The 12648-nt window shown below is 40.4% G+C and overlaps 1 protein-coding gene across 2 annotated transcripts in view; it reads right to left on the bottom strand.

Moving 5' to 3' along the window:
- Positions 1–1086: 1086 nt before the first annotated feature.
- The window catches only part of taok2b (TAO kinase 2b), a 42729-nt gene continuing 31167 nt past the window's right edge, over positions 1087–12648 (bottom strand). For both annotated transcript variants that reach the window (XM_033611882.2, XM_033611885.2), the window contains exons 18-20: positions 10562–10774; positions 8861–9043; positions 1087–5993 (exon numbers count right to left, since the gene is read on the bottom strand). In XM_033611882.2, coding sequence (XP_033467773.1) covers positions 5058–5993; positions 8861–9043; positions 10562–10774 — 1332 coding nt within the window. In that variant the 3' untranslated portion in view covers positions 1087–5057. The remainder of the gene's footprint in view (positions 5994–8860; positions 9044–10561; positions 10775–12648) is intronic.

Below are 12648 nucleotides of genomic sequence, written 5' to 3'. Positions count from 1 at the left end.
TGACTGGGGGTGCAAAATGGGGAGGCATGCCAAATAATTTTTTTAAGCACTTGGGAGGGATTTGTTATTAGGAATTGTTGTTGTTGTTGCAATCAAACATATTTTGTTATTAGTAGTTTGTTATCACTTGTATTATTTTATGTATTGTTCTTTATCTTTATGTACTTTTGAGTTTTTAATAACTAAACTAACTAAAATTATCCCTGCACTGTATTGCATTATTCTTTTTCCTTACCCTTTTTGTGTTTTAATTGTGCAACTATCAACTATAAATTAAACTTATGTTTGTTGGTTTTTTTGTTTTCGGCTTAGGGGAGGGGAATACAAATTAAAGTGATTGTATTTTGTATTTATTTTACCACAGATTTTTAAAGAAATCATGCAGGTTTGTGAAGGTATGTTTTCTTTAAAATTACACCATTTATCATTAGCCAGAAACTGGAAAAATTAGCGTTCAATTTAAAAAAAAAAAAAGTTTTATCATTATACATTATATTTTTATTATTATTTTTTTTTTTATATTTTTATTTTTTATTATTGTTCAGATTTTTGGGCAGTCCTTGGACACGTCATGTTTGATAAATGCTTGCATCAGAAAAAAAGAAGAAGCTTTAAATAGTGCAGTTTCATTAACATCACTTTATTCAATGTCTCACTTTTAAAAATGTATTTTATTTTTTTGGCTTTTGTCTTATTTGACAAGACAGGTTAAGCATGAAGGGGGGAGAAAGAGGGCATGTATGCAGCAAAGGGCCACGGGCTGGAGTCTAACACACACAGATGCTGCGGTAGGAACAATGCCTCTTAACATGGGACGCCCCAACTAACCACTGAGCTACTGGGCGCCCCATTAGATGTTATTTAAAATTTGGCCAAAAATAAAGCGTTTGCATGAACTAACCAGTGTGCATGAAAACAGTGAAAAATTTAGGCTTTTTTATCTCCAGGATTTTGTCTTCAACTTTTAACATTTACCTTTAAAACATCAATGGGTAAATATCTAATAACTAATTTATGGTGGAGGGAGGGTCATGCATTTTCGCCAGTCACTCAGGGAGGTTCAAGGAAAAAAATTGTACCTTTGCGGAAGGTCAAAATATTTATTAAATGATCATGTTTTCTGGTTCTTCACTGTATTACATATTAATTTTGTTTGTGTTTTATAACTATAGCATTTCAACATTGCTCAACATGATTTTAATCAGGAGTCACATGAATATAGAAATGAATGATTCTTTTAACCAATAAATCTGTCAGTTATTTTCATTTATCAATCATTAAGTCCATAAATTTTAGTAAAATATTTAAAAAGTTGTACCAAAGCACATGTTGACATATTCAAACATAAAAAACAGAAGATCTTCAAGTTTAAAATCAACTAAATCCAGCTAATATTTACATGTGAGAAACTGGAGCAGAGATTTGCATTTTTATTTCTTAAAAATAACTTAAAGGTCCACTGTGTAGGATTTAGGAGCAGATTGATGATTTACGGACGTCTCTGTCACAGTGTAAGTCTATGGGAAAAGGTCTTTTTGGGCCCTATGCCATCACATGATGAACTCAGAAGTTGTAATTCCACATTTGGCCACTATGTCAATTTGGCTTCATAGCTGGGCGCTGGACCTTGGACCTTGGGGTTTGGCGGGTCCTCTCCCATGGAGTTTGCCATGTTGTTTGGACAAACCAAAATACTGTCTCTATATAAGACCATTACAACCTGGTCTCACTCTGAAGTCGTCGAAATCCGGCACCTGGGTAGTGACTTGTGGCGTCAGACCCTGATGAAAAAAAACGTCCTATAACATCAGCATGATACGCGGCCAGTTGCTGTTATAGTTTAATGGTGCTTGGGGGCGTCAGGGGGAAACGTGACGGGACAATAACAAAAGTTAAGGTGGCGAAATACTGAACAGGACATGCGGGAGGGGTGGTGGATGGGTCCAACAAACACCAACTTTCACCTGGAAGAGCGATGTTCACATCAGATTATAAAGCCAAAACCTTATATTTTTTCTTTAACCCAACCACGGAAAAAAACATCAATTTGCGTTGTTGTACTGACGTAGTGCATGTATTTTGAAAGAGACTGTATGTAAACTGTGAATTTCTTGTGAAAACAGAAGTGTATCTTGAAAGAAAACAATGCATGTTAACAGGCAGAATTTAACATGGCGTCCCCGAATGTCAACAACCAACGCACCCAGGGTACCATTCAAGTCGTACCTGGACATGGAAGGTCCATGACCAAACGTTGATATATGACAAGGTCAGAGTGACAATGTGTTGAGCATTCAGCCACTGCAGTTCTCCTACACACTTGGCACATAGCAAAAGTTTCAGCTCTGCAAACTCTCCACTAGATGTCACTAAATCCTATACACTGGACCTTTAAAGGATTAATCAGTTATCAGATAGTTGCTGATTTATTTTCTGATGATCAACTAATCAATTAACTGATGAGTTGCTGCCCTGTAACAAACACTTCAGTAATAATCTGAGTAAAATACATCAAATCAAGACGAGTTAATGTGTTAATATCAATTTATTATCTTTTTTTAAATTACTTTTTAAAGCACCCCATTTCTTTTCCAATACATGTGTTAAGACCCTTCTTCCCTCTCCTCCTCAAGCCTTGAAGAGCCTGATTTGGAATATTTAATAAGGATTTCAGCCCCCCCCCCCCCCCCCCCCCCCCGAAAACTCTGCAAAACACAGATGAGCCTGTGATGCTTCTTCGTCTTCATCTTTCATCCAGGCACGACGCAGGAACTTAGACTCCCTGCTCTCGCCGACAACCTCTGACACTGACAACAACCAGTCTAAAAACACTACCACACCGAGTTCCCCCCAACACAAAGGCTGTCCCAGAAACCCACCAGTCTTAGTTTATATAAGGAGTTTATGCATGCACTGAGATTCCAACCGAGCATGAAGTAGTAGGTTATACAGGGAATTGTCTTGAGCTGGTGTTTCTGAGTCATACAAACAGCAGGGTGATTATCTTTTCTTCTTTTTTCTCAATTAAAATAAATTTTAAAAAAAACAACAAAAAAATCTGATCTTCGTTCAGAAGCATCATGTGCACCAGGAAACACTGATTGGTGTCTTTAATTTGTGAGGACGGGCTGCTGCGGTCACTGCTGCTGTGCCGGCACAAGACGGTGCACGTTCACAGCAGCTCAGTCGACGCACGTCCTCTCACTTCTTCTTCTTCTCCTCTTCCTCCACACACACCGGTTGCATGCTGCGCCTCTCAGCAGTAAGCTTATCAACTAGGATTGTGCACGTCTCTCTTCACATCTCTTTTTGTCCATGCTTCCTTTTGAGAGCAACTTATTCCTACTCTAAAAACAAATAAATAAAAAACCAGCATTTACATTCCAGTGCCCAATTGTAAAATCTTTTTTTTTTCTTTTTTTTTTTTTTGTTTTCCTATGAGTCCAGAGGAGGTCAGAGTTCATCGTGGGGGTGTTGCTGCTGCAGGAGTGTCTTTTTAAAATTGTTTTGTCTTTTAAAAAAAAAGTGGCAATATAACTAGACTTTACCGCTCGACACACATACATGAATCATTAACGATTATCAATAATCTCTTATTAATAATCATTAACACCTTGAACACACACCATACCTGACAACAGTTTTTTTTATCTATTTTTTTTTTGTTACAGTCAAAAGTGGGCCCTTTTCTTCTTCGCGAGAAAAATGTGAACATGATTACAACAACAATTACATCAGGATTAGTTATGGTAATATTGACACCTATAGAAAATGCAGTTGGAGTTGTCGCTCTAAATCTTGAATTCAATACTCATTTGAATATATCAAAATTACTATTGTTATCTTTGTTACTCTATAAAACCAATGACTTGTTTTTGTTTTTAATATTCCCATAAATATGTACAGTAAAGATCAAAAAAATGTGGGACACGTGATCTTCGATGCCAGTGAAACTCGGACAGGTACGGTACGTTTCAAATGTGGTTTGATCATGTTTACAAATGTTCTTTTTTTTCCTTTGTGTTTTTTTGTACATCTATCTCATGCATTGGATTGACTCCCGTAGACACTGATGTTGTTTAGATACTCAATATGTCATGGATGCTAGAAAGCTTTTTTTTTTTTCTTTTTTCTTTTGGATTTGTACACGTCCACACAAATGTTTCTCCTCATCCCACCTGCATTTTTTTAAGTGTCTTGCCTTTACAAACATTCTGTTTTTAGATCATCTTGCAGTCATCAAATAAAAATTTTGATGGCACAACATCCCTTTAAGAACCCCTTAAAGGCATTGGTGACGTTCCAAGCAACTTGTATTTTTTTGTGTGTGTTTTTTTGTCTTTTTTTTAACACTTAATACAAAAAAAAATTAACAAAACATCAACAAATCAATAAAAAGTGTTTTCCACCCATCTTTTGTGATTCTCCCCTTTTTTCCTTTCTAGAGCCGCAGTTACAAGTGCTTGCTAGATATATCTGGACACTACAGACTACATACAAGTACATACACAATGCAAAAAACACCTTTTTTTTTGCTTCCTCCCTGTCCTCTCTCTTTCTCCATTCCAGCATAGAACATCATAGAAGAAGACATGGCTGCCGTCCCCGCTCTCTGCAGCTCTGGGAGAAAAAAAAGGGCAAAATATCCCTCCTTTCACACTTCCTGTCTCACTTTTATACAGGCAGTAACAAAGATAAAAACATTAAACACAAACCTCCTCTTTTTTTAAATCTAAGATCACCTTAATCCAGTGGTATTACAGGTGGTTACATTCCTCCCGCCCTCTTTTGTACCTGTGAGAATGGGAGAAAACTTCTCTACCCACCCTGAGTCTAAAGGAGCAGGGTGCAGCTCAATAGTGTCAGTTTGTCCTCTCTTTGCCTCTGATCTCTTTGCCTTACTGTGCGTTAAAAAGGAAAGGGTGATATCCCTAAATCCTCTGAGAGCAGTCCAAGAAAGGACTCAAGGCAAGGTGGCAAGCTGAGAGTATTGAGATGCAACCTGTGATAGCTACCTTCCTAAATCGCTCCCACCCTTCACGCTGCCACCCTGCCGTCTAAGAGTAGGAGAGGTGGGAGCCGTTAGAGATGTGGGAAGTGACTGAGGTGCTTCGGCTCAGGACGCCGTCGCTGCCACCAGCTCCTCCAGGCCCCCCGCCGGACGCCGTCCTCCTCAGAGGCTGGGGGCTGTTCCTCAGGGCCATCAAGCTGGGGGCACCACGCACACCCAGCCCGCCGCCACCATAGATCCCTCCCTGAGAGGAGGAGGAGGAAGAGGAAGAAGAGGACGGGCCGGAAATGGAGGGAGGGGCGGGCGGTGGGGGAGGTAACATGGCCAGGGACTGAGAGGAGGAGCGTGAGGGCAGGTGATGGGAGAAGGGCAGGGGGTGTGGGTGGGCCAGGTCGCCGCCGGAGCCTCGCACTCCAGCCCACTCCCGCTCCCTCTCCTTCTCCCGCTCCCTCTCTCGATCTCGATCCCGCTCTCGCTCGCGGTAGAGCTGCGGTGTGCTCTGGTGGTGGTAGTGCTGGGGCAGGTGGTGGCGTTGGTGGTGGGAGGAAGAGGAAGAGGAGGAGGAGGAAGAGGAGGCAGAGGAGCGGGATGAGTGGTGCACCTCCCTCCCATCTCGGCTCAGGCCCAGGGCCATGCTCAGGGAGGAAGCGGAGGACTCGCTTCTGCGGTCCCCTGCTCCGCTGCTGCCAATGCCGCTGCTGCTGCTGCTGTTGTGGCTGCGGCGAGAGTGCTGCTGCGGAGGCACGTTCTGCGGATGCATGCCGTGGCTCCAGTGGCCGGCAGAGCGGGAGCTGGGGGGCTGGACATTGGCGTAGCCCTGCATGGGGTAGGCCTCACTGGGGATGCCAGTCAGCGCCATGTTGCTGAAGCCAAGACGCAAGCTCTCAGAGTCGAAGGACTCGATCTCGCTGGCCTGCCGCTCCAGGAGGGTGCGGATTCGTTCGGAGCGCTCGTTCTGCAGGGACAGCATCTCTTCTTCGATCTAGGAAAAGAGCAGAATACACATGAGAAATTTTTTTTTTTTTTTTTTTTAAATATTTAAAACCCCCCCCCGCCAAATGACCATTTGTATATCAGTTACCCACCCAGTGTTATGTTGAGTCAGTGAAGAATGCTTTCTTTTGCTAGCATACCTTTGGTGAATGAAGAATCCAAAAACGGGAAAAAATTCTTGATGAATTGAAGCCATAGGGGACTGCATTTAACAATGGCAAAACTATATCAAAACAACTGCTTACAAACTCTCAAAAGACTTGTGCAGTATAATCCAAGTCTCATTTATTCAGTTGTATGCTCAGTACTTCTCAAACAGACAGCCCATTGTGACAGGGAGCTTTACTCCAAAACCAGACCAACAGTAATTATACCTCACTGAACACAGGAGCTGCTGGTCTACCACTGCCTCGATCAGTTAATTAGTCTGTGTTATTGTGTGACTTTGGTGTTTTAAAGTTTTAGTTCAGATTCACCAAAGTCACACAATAACAAACGAACTATCGATCAAGGCAGTGGTAGACAAGAAGCTCCTGTGTTCTAAAATTACTGGTTTTGTCAGTGGAGTCTGGCCTTGAAGAGGGCCTAGATATGTTTCATTGTTAGTTCAGTTCCCCATCAGAAATGGCAGTTTGTTTGGGAAGTCCTGAACATAGACTACCACTGGATAAATGAGACTTGGATTATACTGCACGAGTTGTGTGAGTGTTTGTAAAAGGATGTTTTGATATAGTTTTCCTGTCGAGAAACGTTGGACTCCTATGGCTTTAATTCATCAAAAATGTTCTCTGTTTTTGGATTCTTCGTTCACCTTGGAAGCACGCAGAAAAACTAAGTTGTCATTATGAATTCAACTTAATACTGAAAGTTTATTCTTGACAAAAACAGTCTCACCACAAATGGGAAGCCATTTTGGAGCTCTTAATCAATTCACACAATCTTTTCTCAGTAGATAGAGATTTTTTTTCTGAGGCAGGTGATGATGAAAGCTACAGGACATATACTGTGGTGGGATTGTTTTTTGACAGCTGCTTTTTCCAAAAGCAAGAATAAACTTTCGATCTCAACTTTTAAGATAAGGTGGACGGCAAGTCCGTAAAGCATAATCCTTCCACTAGCGAAGATCGTGTGATTGTGTGGATTTGAGTCATATGACTTGGACTCGAGTCACAAATTTGATCACTTAAGACTTGACAAAATCAAGAAAGACTTGCAATTCGACTTGGAATTTAACTTGGACTCGTGACTTCACTTGGACTGGAGCCTTTTGACTTGAAAACAATATCCAAGCCAATTTGGTAAGAGAAGATTAAAGACATTTTTCCAATACGAGATTAGTTCAATAGAGCAAGACAGGGCAGAGACATACAAAATACATTCTGTTGTGGTACTGGTTAATATTGCTATATGCTATTAAAGTTCAATGTCAGCACTACATTTTTTATGATTAAGTTCAGCCATGCTTGTTTTAACAAATTGTTAAAAAATTACATTACCTTTGTTAAAGAGCGCATTAAGACTTGTTTAGGATTTGAAGTTAAGGACTTTGGATAACCAAGTTTAGGACTTGGGACGTTATTGGGGACATGCCTATCTTGACTTGGTACTTGAGAGCAAAGACTTGAGACTTACTTGTGACTTGCAAAACAACAACTTGGTCCCACCTCTGGTATGATGTGACAACAGACTATGTAAAAGAAGTGGACGTAGCCACCATGACATCACCCACTGGTTTGTTGACTCCCGTCTTAAAGCACTGAATTTGGCATTTTGGCTGTCACCACCTTGTTTTTTGGAGCCAGAAGTGATTGTGGAGAGAGGGTGGAGCCACACTTTGGGCCGTACCCTAGATGAGGCCTAAGTTTACCAAATGTACATCATGCTGTATTGAAAAAGACTTGACAAGTTATTGTGACCACAAACGCATTAGGAAAATGTGTACTGAGGTAATAAATAAAGTGACAAGTTGGGTTATTTTCTTGTAGACTTCTGTACAATCTGACTTCTTTTTGAAACCAGTGAAGTCGTCCCCTGCTGGCCATTAGAAAGAACACACAAAGCACTTTACCAGTGGCTTCTCTTTTCAGATCCACAGGCTACGTCCACTTTTTTTTTACACCGTCTATTGATATGATTGAAAACTCCAGGACAACTACTGCGAGGACAGTGTGGTGAAAACCATTATTAAAAGAACACTTCACCTCTAAATTGACCATTTATAAATCAGTTACTCACCATGTGTTACCATGAACTCGTGAAGCAAACTTTGTTTCTCTTGCATGCAACCACAGTGAACGGAGAATCCAAAAAAGATGAACATTCCTCTTCAATTAAAGTCATTGGGTGCCACGGTTAACAACAGCAAAACTATATCAAAAGTCTGTTAACAGATGTTTTTATATTGTTTTGCTGTTGTTCAATGTGGACCCATATGACTTTAATTCATCAAGAATTCTATCAGTTTTTGGATTCTTTGTTTACTGTGGAAGCATTCATTCATGGAGAATATTCACCTTTTTTGGATTCTCCGTTTACTGTGGAGGCATGTGAGAAAAACAAAGTTTTCTTCACAAATTCAAGGTGACACAGGGTGAGTACTTGATTTAGAAATGGTCATTTTGTGTTTGAGGTATCCCTCAAAAGTTAAGTGTATAAGGCTCAACTTAGGACAAAAAAAGTCATATGTGATTTGTACAGAAGCTAACAATGCTACAGCTAACATCAGCAGTCCACTGTTACCTTTCACTTAACAATCTTCTCTGCAAGCCCAACTGGATTCCTAAAACTCACCCGAGGCTTTTTCTACATTTTAAGGAGCTTTGCTTTCATAGAAGTGATCGCCAAAAGGACTCTAACCCTCTGCTCCAGCAGGGCGCGACGGATGGACACCCTCTGCTCCAGGTCCTTGACCTCCCTGTCGTGCTGCGTGTCGGTGTGGATCTTGATCTTGCTCTGGTAGGCATTGAGCAGCTCCAGCTCCTGCTGCAGCTGCATCCGCAGCACTTTGTACTCCGCTTCCTGGGTCTCATCCAGTCGCAACTAAGATGAGGAAAGAAAGAGGGAGTGATGTGAAAAATTTGGAACGACTGCATGGGCAACAAATTGTGCTTTAGTGTTTAGGGAAAGCTGGGAGAGTTTGACATAGAAAAGAGAGGGAGATGCACAGAAGAGAGGAGAGGATCAGGAGAGTGAGCTGCAGGTGTGTTTAAATCATTTTAAACACACAATTTTGTCTGAGTTTGATCAGTCTGGGTCTGTGTGTGCTGTATTCAATAGAAGGAAGTGAAACATAAAAATATGTGCAAAGGTAAGAAACTGTCAAATTAAAACCTGTTACCTAAATAAATCAGTACAATGTGACAAAACATTGCACAACAGTTGAACTGCTGTGACCTGAGCATGTGATATCTGGCTTCAGGAGACGGATTAAACCCAACTCAGACAACATTTTTCATTGAAAAGATATATTGTTTTACTGACCTCAGGACTGAGTTTAATCAGTGAGCGGGAAACCTTCCCAAACAGATTTTAACCACAGCATGAGGAGATGTGCGGACAAACAAGGGCAGGAGGGATTTAGCTTACTGGGCTTACATGGCACGCTGCCTGAGAGGTAATTAAAGTAGCACAGGGCGTTATGTCATTGAAGGGAACGAGACATTTCGTTACGTATCATCCGTCTCCTACTATGGTTCATTCATTTAAAAGCCTGGGATTTGTGTGTGTGTGTGTGCGTGTGTGTGTGTGTGTGAGTCCCACACTCAGAGGGCACTGAAAGCCCAAATCAGAGTAACAAGTAGTAAAATCTAAATCTGTTCACAGTGAAAAGTGTCCTGAGGTAACCTTTGTTATGATTTGGTGCTATATAAATACATTTTTTAGCACTGTACTAAAAATTTCTTGTACTTTACGCGAGTGTTTTAAGAATTATTGTTTCAGCTGTTTGGTTCCGCCTTCTCCAGTGTGATGATTTGCTGCTTTTCCTTCCAATTACTTCAATTATTTTTCGGGGTTTTTTTTTTGTACTGTTAAAGGGGACATTTTTCTGTATTGAGTACTTTTAATTTTGATACTAAACCCACTTTCACTAAAGTGAAATGTATGACTGGAAAGATCATCAAGGTGCCGTTTGTGTTGGGGAGTCTGAGTGAAGTCTGATAAAATGAAGTTATGTCACTTCAATGTGTGAAATTAAAAGACTTTTGATCCTTTTCTTTTCAACCGTCCATGTGGAGTCTGACGATGTTACAGGAGTGCACTCTCATCACTGCTTAACATTTTCGCTCTCAAAGCAGGCCTAGATGTGCTTGTTTCTTGTATAAATTCAGTGGGAGAGGATGTTTTGCAGGGGAACAGTTAAACTGTAGGGGAAACAGGATGGTGGACACAGCTTGGTGTAGTACTGGGTAATGTGGGTTTCGGGGAGATGAACACTGAGGGACCAGGAGGAGGCTTGTTGACAGGCAGACAGGCGGTCAGGCAGGACGGCCCCCGGGCCAGGCACAGCAGTGGTGTGGTGCGAGTGTGAAGTGAACGACGTCTCCTTGCCTTACTCACAGCCTGTGTGGACAGCATATCATTGATGGAGTGGTCATACTGCTCGGCCAGGATGGCCAGCTTACGAGTCTGCTCGTCCTTCAGCCGCTTCAGCACGGCCTTGTGGTCCGACTTGGGCGTGTTCTCCAGGAGGTGGTTACGCAGCGCCTTGTACTGACGGGTCTGGATCTTGCAGGTGTCCTGGAACTGACGCTTAATCTGAAGCTCTTTGGACTGGAGGAGAGGAGAGAGAGAGAAGGAAGCAGCTCGGCTAAAGTGCTCCTGTGGTTTTATAAATGGAAATGGAGATGGGGGTTAAACACAGAAAAATCAGGAGGGGAAAATGACGATCTAAACATTGTGCATTTTTTAAATACATTGTGTAACAACTTTCTATCAGTCATGGTAGCAAAATACTAACAAATCACAGCTTCTAATATCACTGTGCAGAAGGAGGCTGCATCTACTGCTACCTTACCTAGCACTGAGCTAGCTAATGCTACAGCTCAGCCGGGGAGGACACCTTTACTGTTAACATCTCGCGCTGTCACAAGCATGAGCCTCTCATCCATGAGTAGATGCACACTTCCTCCTGCCTGGTGATACACTTGGTGGGTGTAGAAAGAAAATAGTTCCCACATGAAACTGCTCACAACAAGGTCTGTGGATTATCATGAGTAACTGGGTCATGATTTCTGGAAAGTGTCATTGCTGTTGAGTTTTTCAAATATATTTTTTCGGCACTTTGAGCACCACAAGCTGAGTGCCATCTAGTTCCATTATACTGGAGAGAACACAGACATTTATACGGCTGATATCTCCAACACTCTGCAACTCACACCAAAACCATCTAGACTGATAACTAGCACTACATGTAGGAGGGAAAATATGTATTTTTGATTTTGTGGTGAACTGTCCCTTTAAACTTCCACTTAGTGCTTAATTTTTATTATTTAAATAAATATTTTCAGTTGTGGAATTGTGTTGATGCTGTAATTAAACAGTACAAGGAAAGAATTATACAGTAAACACTCACAATCTGCTTAAAAATCTGACAGGCAGTTAATTTAATTATCTACATTCCTACAGTGCAGATCATGATTTCACTGATACCATGGATCTAAAGTGTCTACCAATGTCAAATTCTCATTCCGGTACCTCTTTAAACCACAACAGAAAATGTTTTGAACTTTGCAATGGATTAATTATAAATGGATGCATTGATTCCATAGTAATGAAGACCATTTTCAGCCAATCCCTTAAATACATTTCCTGATTACGTAAGAACAATTGTTGAGGACGCTTTTTTACTCTTGAAGATATTTTTTTTCATTTAATTGAAGACATTGACCTATAGATTAAAAATATGTGCATTTGTCAAGTGAATTCTTATCATTATTATGAACTGGGGCTTTTGAAACCAAATGTTTAGGAACATTTCAGACTTAAACAAATCTACAGTTTTAGTTTCATCAATAACTTCAGAACTGAAAATATTAAAAGACCTGACCTTAAATGTAAATGTGATTAATCAGTACTGACATCTAAAGTGAAAAAAATAAAAGATATTTTCTCTAGAAAAGATGTTCAAAATATTATTTAACCTTTTTCACCAGCTATAATCATTACAATTTCTTTTTAACATATCAGGACACATCTGTGATGCTTCAGGTTCAACGTTTGACTGCTTCACACACACAAAATACCAAAATAAAAAGGGATGATTTAAAGTTAAATTAAACTTATTGGGTAAATAAGACATAGATTGAAATAAGGAACACACTGATCCAAACTGATATTGGGCCGATCTGGTATCTGTGATAACGGGACTGATTTATTAAACTTAACATGTTAAGTTTCAGCTGCTGTACTATTCTATATTGGAATTTGAGCTCCTATTTGCGCTTAACATTTATAGATAATTTTGATTCCTCTTTATTTTGAATCATAAGTAGCTACCAAGTTTGTTTGCACTAAAATTGAGACTTAATTTTAACATTTTGGTCTCATTTTAAGCTGTTGTTTTACAGTTTACACTTGAATTGTAATTCCTGCTGATGCATGATTTATTATTTTAATAAATAACGATTCAGTACACGTATCTATGG

The sequence above is a fragment of the Epinephelus lanceolatus genome, chromosome 21 (assembly GCF_041903045.1).
Source record: "Epinephelus lanceolatus isolate andai-2023 chromosome 21, ASM4190304v1, whole genome shotgun sequence".
In the NCBI taxonomy this organism is placed as follows: domain Eukaryota; kingdom Metazoa; phylum Chordata; class Actinopteri; order Perciformes; family Serranidae; genus Epinephelus; species Epinephelus lanceolatus.
The sequence above is the reverse complement of the archived record's forward strand: the minus strand, read 5'-3'. Positions and strand labels throughout refer to the sequence as shown.